The sequence below is a fragment of the Ranitomeya imitator genome, chromosome 4, assembly GCF_032444005.1.
Source record: "Ranitomeya imitator isolate aRanImi1 chromosome 4, aRanImi1.pri, whole genome shotgun sequence".
Classification (NCBI taxonomy): Eukaryota; Metazoa; Chordata; class Amphibia; order Anura; family Dendrobatidae; genus Ranitomeya; species Ranitomeya imitator.
Genome location: NC_091285.1, coordinates 20,616,546 through 20,635,455, shown reverse-complemented (window position 1 = coordinate 20,635,455; position 18,910 = coordinate 20,616,546). Strand labels below are relative to the sequence as shown.

The 18,910-nt window shown below is 38.7% G+C and overlaps 1 protein-coding gene across 1 annotated transcript; it reads right to left on the bottom strand.

The window, feature by feature from the left end:
• Window positions 1-7,031: 7,031 nt before the first annotated feature.
• LOC138675239 (uncharacterized) lies at window positions 7,032-10,097 on the bottom strand. Its single transcript, XM_069763288.1, has 5 exons — window positions 9,983-10,097; window positions 9,766-9,876; window positions 9,190-9,366; window positions 8,858-8,968; window positions 7,032-8,676 (listed from the first exon to the last, which is right to left on the bottom strand). The coding sequence occupies exons 1-5, from the start codon at window positions 10,038-10,040 to the stop codon at window positions 7,994-7,996; spliced, it is 1,140 nt and encodes a 379-aa protein (XP_069619389.1). The 5' UTR covers window positions 10,041-10,097; the 3' UTR covers window positions 7,032-7,993.
• Window positions 10,098-18,910: the final 8,813 nt, after the last annotated feature.

Genomic DNA, 18,910 nt, shown 5'->3' with positions numbered 1-18,910 from the left:
ACTAATAAAGATTGCTCAGCTATAATGAGGTTATAACTCTGGAAACCTTCCATGGATCCCGGGGATTCTGAGATTATTTTCTCGTGACACATTGTACTTCATGCTTGTGGTAAAATTTCTTCGATATAGTAACATAGTAACATAGTTAGTAAGGCCGAAAAAAGACATTTGTCCATCCAGTTCAGCCTATATTCCATCATAATAAATCCCCAGATCTACGTCCTTCTACAGAACCTAATAATTGTATGATACACAGAGGGGTCTATGTGATAGAAAATAACCAAGTGTGACACCATTCTAAAAACTGCACCCCTCAAGGTTCTCAAAACCATATTCAAGAAGTTTATTAACCCCTCAGGTGTTTCACAGGAATTTTGGAATGTTTAAAAAAAAATGAACATTTAACTTTTTTTTCACAAAAAATTTACTTCAGCTCTAATTTGTTTTATTTTACCAAGGGTAACAGGAGAAAATGGACCCCAAGAGTTGTTGTACAATTTTTTCTGAGTCCGCTGATACTTGATATGTGGGGGTAAACCACTATTTGGGCGCATGGCAGAGCTCGGAAGGGAAGGAGCGCCGTTTGACTTTTCAATGCAAAATTGACTGAAATTGAGATGGGACGTCATGTTGCGTTTGGAGAGCCACTGATGTGCCTAAACAGTGGAAACCCCCCACAAGTGACACCATTTTGGAAAGTAGACCCCCTAAGGAACTTATCTAGATGTGTGGTGAGCACTTTGACCCACCAAGTGCTTCATAGAAGTTTGTAATGCAGAGCTGTAAAAATAAAAAATCATATGTTTTCACAAATATGATCTTTTCGCCCCCAATTTTTTCTTTTCCCAAGGGTAAGAGAAGAAATTGGACCCCAAGAGTTGTTGTACCATTTGTTCTGAGTACGTCGATACCCCATATGTGGAGGTAAACCACTGTTTGGGTGCATGGCAGAGCTCGGAAAGGAAGGAACTTCGTTTGACTTTTCAATGCAAAATTGACTGGAATTGAGATGGGACGCCATATTGCGTTTGGAGAGCCACTGATGTGTCTAAACATTGAAACCCCCCACAAGTGACACCATTTTGGAAAGTAGACCCCCTAAGGAACTTATCTAGATGTGAGGTGAGCACTTTGACCCACCAAGTGCTTCACAGAAGTTTATAATGCAGAGCTGTAAAAATAAAAAATCATATTTTTTCACAAATATGATCTTTTCGCCCCCAATTTTTTATTTTACCAAGGGTAAGAGAAGAAATTGGACCCCAAAAGTTGTTGTACCATTTGTCCTGAGTACGCTGATACACCATACGTGGGGATAAACCACTATTTGGGCGCATGGCAGAGCTCTTGGAAAGTAGACCCCTAAGGCACTTATCTAGATGTGTTGTGAGAACTTTGAACCCCCAAGTGTTTCACTACAGTTTAGAACGTAGAGCCTTGAAAATAAAAATTCTTTTTTTTTTCACAAAAATGATTTTTGGCCCCTAGTTTTGTATTTTCCCAAGGGTAACAGGAGACATTGGACCCCAAAAGTTGTTATCCAATTTGTCCTGAGTACGCTGATACCCCATATGTGGGGGGAAACCACCGTTTGGGCGCATGGCAGAGCTCAGAAGGGAAGGAGCGCCATTTGGAATGAAGACTTAGATGGATTGGTCTGCAGGCGTCACGTTGCATTTTTGCAGAGCCCCTGATGTACCCAAACAGTAGAAACCCCCCACAAGTGACCCCATATTGGAAACTAGAACTAGACCTCCTAAGGAACGTATGTAGATGTGTTATGAGATATTTGAACCCCCAAGTGTTTCACTACAGTTTATAACGCAGAGCCTTGAAAATAAAAAATAATTTTTTTTCACAAAAATTATTTTTTAGCCCCAGTTTTGTATTTTCCCAAGGGTAACAGGAGAAATTGGACCCCAAAAGTTGTTGTCCAATTTGTTCTGAGTACGCTGATACCCTATATGTGAAGGGGAACCACCGTTTGGGCGCATGGCAGAGCTCAGAAGGGAAGGAGCGCCATTTGGAATGCAGACTTAGATGGATAGGTCTGCAGGCGTCACGTTGCATTTGTAGAGCCCCTGATGTACCCAAACAGTAGGAAACCCCCCCCCACAAGTGACCCCATATTGGAAACTAGACCTCCCAAGGAACTTGGGAGCCCCCTCCCTGCGCGATGCTTCCCTGTACCGCCGGAACACTGCGATCATGTTTGATCGCAGTGTGCCGGGGGTTAATGTACCGGATGTCAGCTGCGATAGTCAGTTGACACCCGGCCGCGATCGGCCGCGCTCCCCCCGTGAGCGCAGCTGATCGCGCTGGACGTACTATCTCGTCACTGGGAATTAAGTCCCAGGTCACTTTGATGGGATAGTACGTCCAATGGGATTTAGGGGTTAAATCACAGAGTCGTATGTTAAGATGTTAAGGTGGCGGACACCTTGCCTTGTTCACAGAAACAGCAATGTTGGGAGCTGGAGCAGCAGAATAAATACCTGTTTTCTGAGTTGCCAAGTTTCAGTCAGGTCAGAGAGCAGGAGGAACTCACAGACCCTCCTGTACCCGTCACCAGTAGTGGCGAGAGATCAAGCGGAGAGTCTTTTTGAAACTGACATGCCCTGCCAGTTTGGAGGCATGACCCCAAAGTAAAACGCGTCTCCTGCTCCCTACAGAAACAAAAGTCTTACCCGGAGGCAATGAGGTGAGAGAGACGGGAGCAACCGTGATGACTCGGGCAGGATCGATGATGTGCCTCAATATCCACTGGCTGGAATGACCTGGACAATGCATCGGCTTTGAAGTTCTTATCTCCAGGCAGAAAGCGAAGCTCAAAATCAAACCGAGCGAAGAACAAGGGCCACCTGGCCTGCCGAGGATTCAGTCTATGTGCAGATTGGGAACAGGAACAAGGTCTATCGGACAGTCATAAGGGCGATGCGTTGGTAGGATCTCCGCCTATGTTTTGTTAAATACGTCTGAAAAATAGCAATAGGCTGAAGGAATATTCCCAGACTCCATGATGTTATCATGTATACGCCCTCTTGCTGCAATGTGCTTTCTTTGTCTGTATCATGTATAAAAAGCCCCTGTTACTGTTGTTTGGTGCCACACCACCAGACTCCCACCGTGCCACACTATTTCCAGACCATGGCCACACCATCGCCAGATATCCCTACGTTACTTTGTCTGGACAGTTGTTCATGCCTGCATGCTTTGTCTCACTGACTTTCCATGAAACTGTTCTGCTGCAAATCTTCAAATAAACTTCAGTCTCAGCTTGATAAGAGGATGTTGGTAAATACATTGACTCATTTTTTAAACCATTGGTTGAGACGATTCCATCATTCCTAGGGGATACCTCTGAATTTTTACGCAGAATGGACTCCATACACATTGATGAGGATATGCATCTCGTCACTTGTGATGTGGAGTTCCTCTACTCGAGCATTCGGCACCATGATGGGCTAAAGGCAGCTGGACGCTATCTCTCCATGACAAAATTCTCCCAGGAAGAGACATAATTCCTTTTACAACTTTTGGACTTCCTTTTGACACGTAATTTTTTCGTCTTCAATGGTTCCTTCTACCTACAGCTCAAGGGAACAGCCATGGGAGCGGCCTGTGTGCCCTCCTATGCAATATGTTCCTGGGGCTGTGGGAGAGGGACCTCCTCTCGGCGGTTCGGTGTTCGTCAATGGATCGGGTCATTTTGTGGCCCCGGTACATCGACAATATTTTTCTGATCTGGCGGGAGTAGTGTATAATAGCCATGATCCGTCAAACTCAATCTGACAGGTGCCCCGCCCCTATCAAAGTGTATCAAAATGTGTAACCCCTCCCCTCCCCTTGTCTGACGGCTGGTATCCAGCTGTCCCTCCTTGTTTGATTTCCCCTTTTGATATAGTTTAATATAGTTTAATTTGTTGTAGTTTTGATATTATTCCCGTATTTTGTGGAATAACACATGTTTATAATTATAGCCTAGTCGTGTATTTATTTTACACGTGGTTTATAACACCTTTCTCATTTGTTTTATAATAGATTTTATACGTAGCCCCCGAGTTTGATTCTGTAAGCTTTTGTTTTATTCACAGTGTATCCATATAGTGAATAGGGCTGATGTTTCTGTATGCAATCCTACATCCTGTTATGTGAAAAGTATTCTCAAACACTAACTAAATGGTGAACATTACCTAAATTAGGTTAACTGTGGGTCAGAGGTTTATAGCACCTAGGTCAAGCAATTGTTGTTGTATTTGCGTACCCCATAAATGTTTATTCTCACAAACAGAAAAGTTATTGTGTCCTGAAGATGGCATCTGAGGTTATTTGTTTTTTGTATTAGCTTTCTCAGAAAACAGCTGTGTTATCTGAGGGTCAGATATTTTTGTACAAACTCATGCTGTTTGGTGATCTTTGTGAAGCAGAACTTTGTTTTATAACACATTTGTACTTGTATTGTACCTGAATTGATATTTGCTTTCTCTTTTTTGTGTCCTGAAGATGGCATCTGCAAAGTTATTTGTTATCTACTGAGGCCATTGCAAGTTGTGTTTATTCACATTGTAGCAGGTTTTATCCTTGTGGCTGCCTTATATACACAGAAGCGATATGCACCAATGTCACAACACAAGTTATAATATGACCCAATGTTACAACACAAGTAAGAAGCGGCGTGTTTTATACGAATAAAAACCAAAGACACGATATTGTAAAAAAAAAAAAAAAAAATTTAAAAGATTTATTTCTCACGATAAAACAACAGCTCAAATTTTAAGTTAGCTGTGGTTGCCTTATATACACAGAAGCGATATGCACCAATGTCACAACACAAGTTATAATATGACCCAATGTTACAACACAAGTAAGAAGCGGCGTGTTTTATACGAATAAAAACCAAAGACACGATATTGTAAAAAATTTAAAAAGATTTATTTCTCACAATAAAACAGCATCTCAAAGACATTTCAATACTATGAATCCCAACCCGGCGGTAAATTTCTACTGTTCAGAGCATGGCTCTGCGTTGTACTACGTACCAAATCCAGTAAGTTAGACCCTGGTATTACGGATCCTTTGAAAATAAATTCAGCATTATTATTCCATGCTGTGACATTTTTATTCTGCAGCAACCTGTTTAGTAAAAATTCAGCATTCTTTTTATATCTTTGGTTTATATTATATTAGCTTTTTGTCATAGGTCAGGGATTTTTTTGCACTTTATTAATATGCGGTTATTAGTCATTTAGGACTTATGTTATCATGTTTTTTGCACTTTATTAATATGCGATTATTAGGCATTTAGGACTTATGTTATCATGTTTTTGCACTTTATTAATATGCGTGCCACATAGGTCAGGGATTTTTGCACTTTATTAATATGCGGGCCACATAGGTCAGTGATTTTTGCACTTTATTAACATACAACACACAAGAAATAGACATTTAGAACTTATTTATGATTAATATGCGATTATTAGGCATTTAGGACTTATGTTATCATGTTTTTTGCACTTTATTAATATGCGGTTATTAGTCATTTAGGACTTATGTTATGTTTTTTGCACTTTATTAATATGCGGTTATTAGTCATTTAGGACTTATGTTATCATGTTTTTGCACTTTATTAATATGCTGAACACATAGGTCAGTGATTTTTGCACTTTATTAATATGCAGGCCACATAAGTCAGTGATTTTTGCACTTTATTAATATACAACACACAAGAAATAGACATTTAGAACTTATTTATGATTAATATGCGATTATTAGGCATTTAGGACTTATGTTATCATGTTTTTGCACTTTATTAATATGCTGCCCACATAGGTCAGGGATTTTTGCACTTTATTAATATGCGGGCCACATAGGTCAGTGATTTTTGCACTTTATTAACATACATCACACAAGAAATAGACATTTAGAACTTATTTATGATTAATATGCGATTATTAGGCATTTAGGACTTATGTTATCATGTTTTTGCACTTTATTAATATGCTGCCCACATAGGTCAGGGATTTTTGCACTTTATTAATATGCGGGCCACATAGGTCAGTGATTTTTGCACTTTATTAACATACATCACACAAGAAATAGACATTTAGAACTTATTTATGATTAATATGCGATTATTAGGCATTTAGGACTTATGTTATCATGTTTTTGCACTTTATTAATATGCTGACCACATAGGTCAGGGATTTTTTGTACTTTATTAATATGCGGGCCACAAACACTTCTGCACCCACGGGCGCTTCTCAACCAACCATGCATCCGGTACTCATCAGGCACTGTGAAATAATGCAAAAATACATCTGTGCGCGGCTGTCGGCATCAACATTTTGCTATTATAAGTTTATGGTTCTGTAAAGAACACGCAACACATACAGAACTCACACACACACACAAATACACACAGCACACAACACGCACACATTTCTCAAAATGCCATACACTTCAGAATATATTTGCAATTCACTACGCATGTAACACATATTTCTTCGCCCCACACACATTTAACAGTCTTTCATATGTATCGCAGAAAGATTTTAGTTCCAACTGCGGGTCAGCGGCTTAAAGAAAAGTTATTGTGGCCTTGATTCTGGGGTAACACATGTTTATAAATATAGCCTAGTCGTGTATTTATTTTACACATGGTTTATAACACATTTCATTTGTTTTTGTTGTTTGATTGTCATGTAAGAAGCGTTGTGTTTTATACGAATATAAAAGTGACACATTCCCATATATTATTACAGCTTTCATTAATTCTACATTATTTTAGCACATATTAATTTTACACTATTAATTTTACAGGAGCCTGTGCTGCATATAATTTGACTCCTTTTTATACAAAGACATCTAACATATACAGACTTTTAATATTTTTGTGTAAAATCGCGGTCAGACAGGCACAAACACACACACACACACACACACACACACACACACACGCACACAACACAGAACCACACACAACAAACACACAGAACCCACACACACACACACACACACACACAAGAAATAGACATTTAGGACTTATTTATGTTATTATCTTTATGCACTTTGGATGTGCTGTCTATAATTTGACTCTATCCTTGTTTTGTTGAAAATAACTGGACATACATAAGAAACCGGGCAATATATCTTTATAGAAATAACACTTCTGCACTCTTTGTGTATTTCTATCAGTTTTATTCAGGCATTTATAACACAACATGTTTGATATTGGTAATTTGATTCTGGGAACACATTTTAAGTTACTGCTGCACATGTATTACTGTTTTTCTTGTTTTTTGTGTAAAATTTCGTTGTTGGCTTACAAAGACATTTCTTTGAGAAATGTGTAGCATAACCAATTACCCATCACGGCCACTAGATGGCAGAATATCATATTAATTATTCTGGGATAACATTTCTCTTTGTGCATTTCTATCAGTTTTATTTATGCTTTTATAACACAACATGTCTGCTATTGTTAATTTGATTCGGGGATAACAGATGTTTATAAAAATAACGCTATAGCAAGCGGTAATGTCAAATTCTGAAAATAGCCATTTTATATTGAATTACTAACATTTTTCTATTTTAGCGCTGACACAGCCACATATATTATTCCAGCTTTCTTTAATTCTGCATTATTTTATCACATGATGAAAATAGTCATTTTATATTGAATTACTGCAGCTCGCGGCGCGTTACCACTGGACTCGTTTCTCAATTAATTTCCCAGCTGGCGCCGCTATCTATAATTCTGCGTATACCTTAGGCGTGTATTTACATGGCAGTGTAATTATTTCTCACAATAAAACAACAGCTCAAATTTTAAGTTAGCTAACAGCATAATGATGACAAATGCATCTTTGCGGAATCTGATAACGACACGCTGAACAAAGGACGGAGCCTGACAAATACACACAACACACAACACGCACATATTATGAAAAATGACAACCATTGTATGTGATTTAAAAGACTTTAGTTAGATTTATCAGGGGTGATTTAGTTTGAAAGCACGCAGCTCCTCGGTAATGTCAGGTGTTGGACACGCATTTAACAGTCTTTCATATGTATCGCAGAAAGATTTTAGTTCCATCTGTGCGAGTTTGCTTTGAGCGTACTGCGCAGACATGTCAGTAAACATTTTGACATGGTCAGCATCCCACGAAGGACGACCTGTGTAAGGTGTATGTACAGCAACTTTCTGCTTTCTACCTACACGGCGTCGGGATACGGTTCGTTTCTTTAGAGGTAATACAGGGGCAAAAACGCTAGAAGAGTCTGCAAGAGCAGTATCTGCAGATTGCACAGTCTGGCACACAGGTATATTGAGGGGCTCTGTGGGTGACCACATACCCTCGGAGAGCTGTTCAATTTCTCTGTTTTCAGGCGTAACTTGGGGTATGGCGCCTGTGCTATTGGCGGGCCGAGTTATGCGGGGCCTAGCGTTCGGCGCTGCACGTTTCTCTCTTGAAACGTTCGTATATTTCTGATGTGAAATCTTGGGGCTTGGATTCCCGGGTTGTTTTGGTGCAGCGTAGCATTCATCACGATCCACAACACAGATGGGCGAGAGAGATGTTGTTCGCACCGCCGTATTAGCTCTTTGTGGTTGATTCTCTTCAGTGTCGTAATTACGCCGGTGCAAAACTCGTTGTTGAAGAGGCGACGTATCTAAAAGAAAAGATACAAGTGGCGGTTAGCCGCGAAACGGTGCAAAATTGGAAAAGCTAAACGGCGACGCATAGCTATGATCATACGTAATATTTGAAAAGTTAATGGGGACAGGTAGCCATGAAATCATTGTAACAATATTTACATAAACCTGTATAGAGCAGTCCAGATATATACTTACAAGTATGAAGCGGGAATTGTCCCACATCAGCTCCTGGTTTAACGGGAGGCGCAATGCTCAAACTCGCAGAGGCGGGAATATTCTCTTTTTCAAGCTGTATTTTCCGGGCAACTAGATTAGCGGGTGTAAGTAAAAATATAACGATTAGCGAACACAGAATTGATTTTCTACACAAAACTGCAGCGGTGAGAAGAATATATATATATATATATATATATATATATATATATATATATTCAAAAATGAATTTTCTGACAGTTAGCTAGCAGCTGTAAGTAAATATGAGTATTACACAAAAGTGAGAATCGACTGTATTTCAAGTGAACAGATACCTTTTCTATTCTTGAAACATCGGCGTAACGAGTTGCCGCGTCTTTTAGGCGCATCGGGTTTCGCTGAAGTTGCAGGGTTCTTGACATCTATGATCTCCACGTCTGAACCCAGCGTATCGCGTGGTTCGGGAACACACCAGTTTTCAGCCATATCGTCAGATGTCTCCGTGTCAGTATCTGTATGAGAAATTGCGCGTAGTTCGTGTTTACATACAAAGGATTAAAGCAACTGATATAGTATAATATAGTTTTACGGTATAAACATATTTGCGGTGTAAATTAATATAGCAAGACTTATGCCGCTATATATTAATAATTCAGTATTATATTGATGGCTACCGCTATTATTTGTTTTATTAATTTAATCATATATTTATTATGCCATAATTTGTGTAATACAATAGTTAATAGATGCTATAGTTTTACGCCATAAACACTATATATTAACATAGATAATATATATATATATATATATATTTAGCTTTCTTACATGTGATACATGAAAGATAAATATCTTTGTACCGTGTTACAATGACATTTTTCCCTATCTAAAAGCAAAAAGGTGCTCCTAATTACCCATGATGAGATGAAGAGCAGGCCCATTATCGGCTATCGGCGCCACGGCTTCAATGCGCGCATAATTCTGCGTTATGAAATTATTGCGCCAATCGGGCGACATACACGGCTCTTAAATAAGAAAGAATGCATGAATATATAATTAATATAATTTACTTATAATATAATGACACAATCAGAATGAGTCAATACTCTGTACATTATACGCGTATAATACCTAATTGTGTGCTTGCAAGAAGGGGGCTGCATTGCTCGCGAGGGTATTGGGTTTCCATCTTAAATAAATAGGGGATAAGTTTTATCTATAACTGCGCCGCCAATAAATACAGTTTAAAACTACGTTACAAAAATATGCTTTACAGGCATTGATAATATTAGACCGCAAATAAAACAGTAAACACCTACTTTTCAGAGAGTAGCGCAACTGTTCAGAGAGAAATTACCACCAACCGTGAACACACCTACAGGAAACCGCATTATACGGCACCCGTGACTAATTGCGCGCACATGTCAGATAACAATGGTTGTTATGACCCAGCCATAAGCCTTTCTATATTAATTATGTCCCACAAATATTGCTTATACAGTAAAGACTATATTATACATCGCTACTAAATATGCAGTTAGCTTCCAGTATAACACTAACTTATTAGACAAATAACACCCTTAATTATGGTTTTAGAGATGCATAGTTAAATATAATTAAGCATTTGCGAATAATAACACAACTGTCTTATATACTTACATTTAGAATAGCTCTGCTTTTTAACCTAGTCGGGCTTCTGGTGGATGTCTGTTGGCCTGTAGTGGGACAGTCAGCTGTATTTATCCTGAGTGTCAGAAAGCAACTCAGGTGTTAACACCCAGAAACACACCCAGTTACGCCACATCACACGCCTTCTGTTAATACCCAGAACACAGTCATACATGCAATTAATGCATGTATTAACTCGGTATTATACGCGTATAATGTACAGAGTATTGACTCATTCTGATTGTGTCATTATATTATAAGTAAATTATATTAATTATATATTCATGCATTCTTTCTTATTTAAGAGCCGTGTATGTCGCCCGATTGGCGCAATAATTTCATAACGCAGAATTATGCGCGCATTGAAGCCGTGGCGCCGATAGCCGATAATGGGCCTGCTCTTCATCTCATCATGGGTAATTAGGAGCACCTTTTTGCTTTTAGATAGGGAAAAATGTCATTGTAACACGGTACAAAGATATTTATCTTTCATGTATCACATGTAAGAAAGCTAAATATATATATATATATATATATATATATATATTATCTATGTTAATATATAGTGTTTATGGCGTAAAACTATAGCATCTATTAACTATTGTATTACACAAATTATGGCATAATAAATATATGATTAAATTAATAAAACAAATAATAGCGGTAGCCATCAATATAATACTGAATTATTAATATATAGCGGCATAAGTCTTGCTATATTAATTTACACCGCAAATATGTTTATACCGTAAAACTATATTATACTATATCAGTTGCTTTAATCCTTTGTATGTAAACACGAACTACGCGCAATTTCTCATACAGATACTGACACGGAGACATCTGACGATATGGCTGAAAACTGGTGTGTTCCCGAACCACGCGATACGCTGGGTTCAGACGTGGAGATCATAGATGTCAAGAACCCTGCAACTTCAGCGAAACCCGATGCGCCTAAAAGACGCGGCAACTCGTTACGCCGATGTTTCAAGAATAGAAAAGGTATCTGTTCACTTGAAATACAGTCGATTCTCACTTTTGTGTAATACTCATATTTACTTACAGCTGTGTTATGGCTGGCAATCAGGCAACACAGCGTGCAGTAATCAGCGCACATACAGAGATCTGGCAATAACCCAAAACAATAGGACGAGCTCTGAGACGTGGAATCTCTGTAGACTGCAGTACCTGATCTATCCTCACACAACTGGAAGCAGCAGTGGATTGCGCCTATCAACTACCTATGCAACTCGGCACTGCCTGAGGAGCTGACTAGCCTGAAGATAGAAATACAAGCCTGACTTACCTCAGAGAAATACCCCAAAGGAATAGGCAGCCCCCACATATAATGACTGTTAGCAAGATGAAAAGACAAACGTAGGAATGAAATAGATTCAGCAAAGTGAGGCCCGATATTCTAGACAGAGCGAGGATAGCAAAGAGAACTATGCAGTCTACAAAAAACCCTAAAACGAAAACCACGCAAAAGGGGCAAAAAGACCCACCGTGCCGAACTAACAGCACGGCGGTGCACCCCTTTGCTTCTCAGAGCTTCCAGCAAAAGATAATAACAAGCTGGACAGAAAAAACAGAAAACAAACTAGAAGCACTTATCTAGCAGAGCAGCAGGCCCAAGGAAAGAAGCAGTAGCTCAGATCCAACACTGGAACATTGACAAGGAGCAAGGAAGACAGACTCAGGTGGAGCTAAATAGCAAGGCAGCCAACGAGCTCACCAAAACACCTGAGGGAGGAAGCCCAGAGACTGCAATACCACTTGTGACCACAGAAGTGAACTCAGCCACAGAATTCACAACACAGCTGCTAGCTAACTGTCAGAAAATTCATTTTTGAATATATATATATATATATATATATATATATATATATATATATATATATTCTTCTCACCGCTGCAGTTTTGTGTAGAAAATCAATTCTGTGTTCGCTAATCGTTATATTTTTACTTACACCCGCTAATCTAGTTGCCCGGAAAATACAGCTTGAAAAAGAGAATATTCCCGCCTCTGCGAGTTTGAGCATTGCGCCTCCCGTTAAACCAGGAGCTGATGTGGGACAATTCCCGCTTCATACTTGTAAGTATATATCTGGACTGCTCTATACAGGTTTATGTAAATATTGTTACACTGATTTCATGGCTACCTGTCCCCATTAACTTTTCAAATATTACGTATGATCATAGCTATGCGTCGCCGTTTAGCTTTTCCAATTTTGCACCGTTTCGCGGCTAACCGCCACTTGTATCTTTTCTTTTAGATACGTCGCCTCTTCAACAACGAGTTTTGCACCGGCGTAATTACGACACTGAAGAGAATCAACCACAAAGAGCTAATACGGCGGTGCGAACAACATCTCTCTCGCCCATCTGTGTTGTGGATCGTGATGAATGCTACGCTGCACCAAAACAACCCGGGAATCCAAGCCCCAAGATTTCACATCAGAAATATACGAACGTTTCAAGAGAGAAACGTGCAGCGCCGAACGCTAGGCCCCGCATAACTCGGCCCGCCAATAGCACAGGCGCCATACCCCAAGTTACGCCTGAAAACAGAGAAATTGAACAGCTCTCCGAGGGTATGTGGTCACCCACAGAGCCCCTCAATATACCTGTGTGCCAGACTGTGCAATCTGCAGATACTGCTCTTGCAGACTCTTCTAGCGTTTTTGCCCCTGTATTACCTCTAAAGAAACGAACCGTATCCCGACGCCGTGTAGGTAGAAAGCAGAAAGTTGCTGTACATACACCTTACACAGGTCGTCCTTCGTGGGATGCTGACCATGTCAAAATGTTTACTGACATGTCTGCGCAGTACGCTCAAAGCAAACTCGCACAGATGGAACTAAAATCTTTCTGCGATACATATGAAAGACTGTTAAATGCGTGTCCAACACCTGACATTACCGAGGAGCTGCGTGCTTTCAAACTAAATCACCCCTGATAAATCTAACTAAAGTCTTTTAAATCACATACAATGGTTGTCATTTTTCATAATATGTGCGTGTTGTGTGTATTTGTCAGGCTCCGTCCTTTGTTCAGCGTGTCGTTATCAGATTCCGCAAAGATGCATTTGTCATCATTATGCTGTTAGCTAACTTAAAATTTGAGCTGTTGTTTTATTGTGAGAAATAATTACACTGCCATGTAAATACACGCCTAAGGTATACGCAGAATTATAGATAGCGGCGCCAGCTGGGAAATTAATTGAGAAACGAGTCCAGTGGTAACGCGCCGCGAGCTGCAGTAATTCAATATAAAATGACTATTTTCATCATGTGATAAAATAATGCAGAATTAAAGAAAGCTGGAATAATATGTGTGGCTGTGTCAGCGCTAAAATAGAAAAATGTTAGTAATTCAATATAAAATGGCTATTTTCAGAATTTGACATTACCGCTTGCTATAGCGTTATTTTTATAAACATGTGTTATCCCCGAATCAAATTAACAATAGCAGACATGTTGTGTTATAAAAGCATAAATAAAACTGATAGAAATGCACAAAGAGAAATGTTATCCCAGAATAATTAATATGATATTCTGCCATCTAGTGGCCGTGATGGGTAATTGGTTATGCTACACATTTCTCAAAGAAATGTCTTTGTAAGCCAACAACGAAATTTTACACAAAAAACAAGAAAAACAGTAATACATGTGCAGCAGTAACTTAAAATGTGTTCCCAGAATCAAATTACCAATATCAAACATGTTGTGTTATAAATGCCTGAATAAAACTGATAGAAATACACAAAGAGTGCAGAAGTGTTATTTCTATAAAGATATATTGCCCGGTTTCTTATGTATGTCCAGTTATTTTCAACAAAACAAGGATAGAGTCAAATTATAGACAGCACATCCAAAGTGCATAAAGATAATAACATAAATAAGTCCTAAATGTCTATTTCTTGTGTGTGTGTGTGTGTGTGTGTGTGGGTTCTGTGTGTTTGTTGTGTGTGGTTCTGTGTTGTGTGCGTGTGTGTGTGTGTGTGTGTGTGTTTGTGCCTGTCTGACCGCGATTTTACACAAAAATATTAAAAGTCTGTATATGTTAGATGTCTTTGTATAAAAAGGAGTCAAATTATATGCAGCACAGGCTCCTGTAAAATTAATAGTGTAAAATTAATATGTGCTAAAATAATGTAGAATTAATGAAAGCTGTAATAATATATGGGAATGTGTCACTTTTATATTCGTATAAAACAAAAACGCTTCTTACATGACAATCAAACAACAAAAACAAATGAAATGTGTTATAAACCATGTGTAAAATAAATACACGACTAGGCTATATTTATAAACATGTGTTACCCCAGAATCAAGGCCACAATAACTTTTCTTTAAGCCGCTGACCCGCAGTTGGAACTAAAATCTTTCTGCGATACATATGAAAGACTGTTAAATGCGTGTGGGGCGAAGAAATATGTGTTACATGCGTAGTGAATTGCAAATATATTCTGAAGTGTATGGCATTTTGAGAAATGTGTGCGTGTTGTGTGCTGTGTGTATTTGTGTGTGTGTGTGAGTTCTGTATGTGTTGCGTGTTCTTTACAGAACCATAAACTTATAATAGCAAAATGTTGATGCCGACAGCCGCGCACAGATGTATTTTTGCATTATTTCACAGTGCCTGATGAGTACCGGATGCATGGTTGGTTGAGAAGCGCCCGTGGGTGCAGAAGTGTTTGTGGCCCGCATATTAATAAAGTACAAAAAATCCCTGACCTATGTGGTCAGCATATTAATAAAGTGCAAAAACATGATAACATAAGTCCTAAATGACTAATAACCGCATATTAATAAAGTGCAAAAACATGATAACATAAGTCCTAAATGCCTAATAATCGCATATTAATCATAAATAAGTTCTAAATGTCTATTTCTTGTGTGATGTATGTTAATAAAGTGCAAAAATCACTGACCTATGTGGCCCGCATATTAATAAAGTGCAAAAATCCCTGACCTATGTGGGCAGCATATTAATAAAGTGCAAAAACATGATAACATAAGTCCTAAATGCCTAATAATCGCATATTAATCATAAATAAGTTCTAAATGTCTATTTCTTGTGTGTTGTATGTTAATAAAGTGCAAAAATCACTGACCTATGTGGCCCGCATATTAATAAAGTGCAAAAATCCCTGACCTATGTGGTCAGCATATTAATAAAGTGCAAAAACATGATAGCATAAGTCCTAAATGCCTAATAATCGCATATTAATAAAGTGCAAAAAACATGATAACATAAGTCCTAAATGACTAATAACCGCATATTAATAAAGTGCAAAAAAATCCCTGACCTATGACAAAAAGCTAATATAATATAAACCAAAGATATAAAAAGAATGCTGAATTTTTACTAAACAGGTTGCTGCAGAATAAAAATGTCACAGCATGGAATAATAATGCTGAATTTATTTTCAAAGGATCCGTAATACCAGGGTCTAACTTACTGGATTTGGTACGTAGTACAACGCAGAGCCATGCTCTGAACAGTAGAAATTTACCGCCGGGTTGGGATTCATAGTATTGAAATGTCTTTGAGATGCTGTTTTATTGTGAGAAATAAATCTTTTTAAATTTTTTACAATATCGTGTCTTTGGTTTTTATTCGTATAAAACACGCCGCTTCTTACTTGTGTTGTAACATTGGGTCATATTATAACTTGTGTTGTGACATTGGTGCATATCTCTTCTGTGTATATAAGGCAGCCACAAGGATAAAACCTGCTACAATGTGAATAAACACAACTTGCAATGGCCTCAGTAGATAACAAATAACTTTGCAGATGCCATCTTCAGGACACAAAAAAGAGAAAGCAAATATCAATTCAGGTACAATACAAGTACAAATGTGTTATAAAACAAAGTTCTGCTTCACAAAGATCACCAAACAGCATGAGTTTGTACAAAAATATCTGACCCTCAGATAACACAGCTGTTTTCTGAGAAAGCTAATACAAAAAACAAATAACCTCAGATGCCATCTTCAGGACACAATAACTTTTCTGTTTGTGAGAATAAACATTTATGGGGTACGCAAATACAACAACAATTGCTTGACCTAGGTGCTATAAACCTCTGACCCACAGTTAACCTAATTTAGGTAATGTTCACCATTTAGTTAGTGTTTGAGAATACTTTTCACATAACAGGATGTAGGATTGCATACAGAAACATCAGCCCTATTCACTATATGGATACACTGTGAATAAAACAAAAGCTTACAGAATCAAACTCGGGGGCTACGTATAAAATCTATTATAAAACAAATGAGAAAGGTGTTATAAACCACGTGTAAAATAAATACACGACTAGGCTATAATTATAAACATGTGTTATTCCACAAAATACGGGAATAATATCAAAACTACAACAAATTAAACTATATTAAACTATATCAAAAGGGGAAATCAAACAAGGAGGGACAGCTGGATACCAGCCGTCAGACAAGGGGAGGGGAGGGGTTACACATTTTGATACACTTTGATAGGGGCGGGGCACCTGTCAGATTGAGTTTGACGGATCATGGCTATTATACACTACTGGCGGGGGTCATCAGAAGACCTAAAGAAGTTCTTCCACGAATTGAACAGCAATGATCTTAATATAAGATTAACATATAAATATCATGCTAACCAAATTTAATTCTTGGATGTCGTGATTAAAAAAGATACCTCTGGTCTATTACAGATGGATATTTTCCGGAAGGAAACAGCCGTGAATGCAATCTTGCATGCAACCTCATCTCATCCAACACATGTTGTGAAATCCGTTCCTGTTAGTCAGTTTTTGAGAATCAGACAAATATGTTCAACGGATACACATTTTTAGGTACGTGCAACTGAGATGAGGAGGAGGTTTCATGAATGCGGCTATAGTAAGCGATCTGTTAAATATGCTTACAGCAGAGCAAGGATTGCCAACCGCCATGATTTAATGTATTCAAAATCAACAAAACCAGTAACAACGGACTCTCCAAGGATGGTGACACAGTACCATTCTCAATGGCAGAAAATGTATGAAATATTGTGTGACGTCACCGCTGTGCTCTGTTTTACGGCCGGCGCTGACACAGTCACTGCGGGAAGCTGACGGCTGGGGACGTGACAGACATCAGAATGTAAGTATGTAGTGTTTTTTTTTTTTTAACTTTTACAATGGTAACCAGGGTAAATATCGGGTTACTAAGCGCGGCCCTGCGCTTAGTAACCTGATATTTACCCTGGTTTCAAGTGAACACATCGCTGGATCGGCGTCACACACGCCGATCCAGTGATGACAGCGGGTGATCAGCGACCAAAAAAAAGTCATGATCATTCCCCACGACCAACGATCTCCCAGCAGGGGCCTGATCGTTGGTCGCTGTCACACATAAGGAGATCGTTAGCGAGATCGTTGCTACGTCACAAAAAGCGTGACGTTGCAACGATATCGTTAACGATATCGTTATGTGTGAAGGTACCTTAAGTGCTTTCGGAAGCAATCAGCACAATCGGCTTCCAGAGATTCTAATGCAAAGAGCACAAACTCCAGTGAAACTGGAAGAAATGCTTTGGTGGTTAAACAACTACCCAAACCGGGAGACCAGTAAACTCTTGTTCAATGGTTTCTCCTTGGGCTTTGAAATCCCGCAATTTAAAGGTCCCGGTTGTGATTTAGTTAAAAATTTATCATCTCTTAATTTACACCAAGAAGTGGCTAGAAAAAAAATTTCTGAGGAATTGGAATTAGGTAGAATCGCTGGCCCTTTTTCTTCCCCACCTTTTCAAAATTTTCGTATTTCTCCCCTTGGTATTGTGCCAAAAAAGGAGGCTGGCAGCTTCCGTATGAGCCACCACTTATCCTATCCTCCTGGTCTCTCTCTGAGCGATGAGGTACAGTAGATAAAACATTATGCTCAGTAACCTACTCATCGTTTGACGCAGCTATTGATTTGCTCAGGAAATTTGGAAAAAATGCAGTAATGGCGAAATCTGATATTAAATCCGCATGTAGGTTGCTTCCTGTCCATCCATCTGGTCTTAATTCTTTGGGTTTTCATGTTGACGGAAAATTTTTCTTTGACTGATGTCTCCCTATGGGTTTCTCTTTATCTTATTTTTATTTTGAAAGTTTTTCATCCTTTTTACACTGGGTTCTGGAATCCAACACTCAGGATACAAGTATTATACACTACCTTGATGATTTTCTTTTTGTTGGTCCTCCCGGTTCTCAAAAGTGCCTAACAACATTAAATAATGTCATCACTATGTGTGATAATTTGGGGGTTCCCGTTGCTCATGAAAAACTTGTCTGCCTACAAAAGTAATTGAATTTTTAGGCATTACTCTGGATTCCAATAGAATGGAGTGCAGGCTTCCAGAGGATAACATTT

Bases quoted from the DNA above. Each gene is read 5' to 3' on its own strand.
- LOC138675239 (XM_069763288.1), bottom strand. From the start codon at position 10,040: ATGGAAACCCAATACCCTCGCGAGCAATGCAGCCCCCTTCTTGCAAGC. The intron at 8,969-9,189 runs GTATCTGTTCAC...CCGCTAATCTAG, and splicing joins ATGTTTCAAGAATAGAAAAG to TTGCCCGGAAAATACAGCTT. The intron at 8,677-8,857 runs GTAAGTATATAT...CTTTTCTTTTAG, and splicing joins ACAATTCCCGCTTCATACTT to ATACGTCGCCTCTTCAACAA.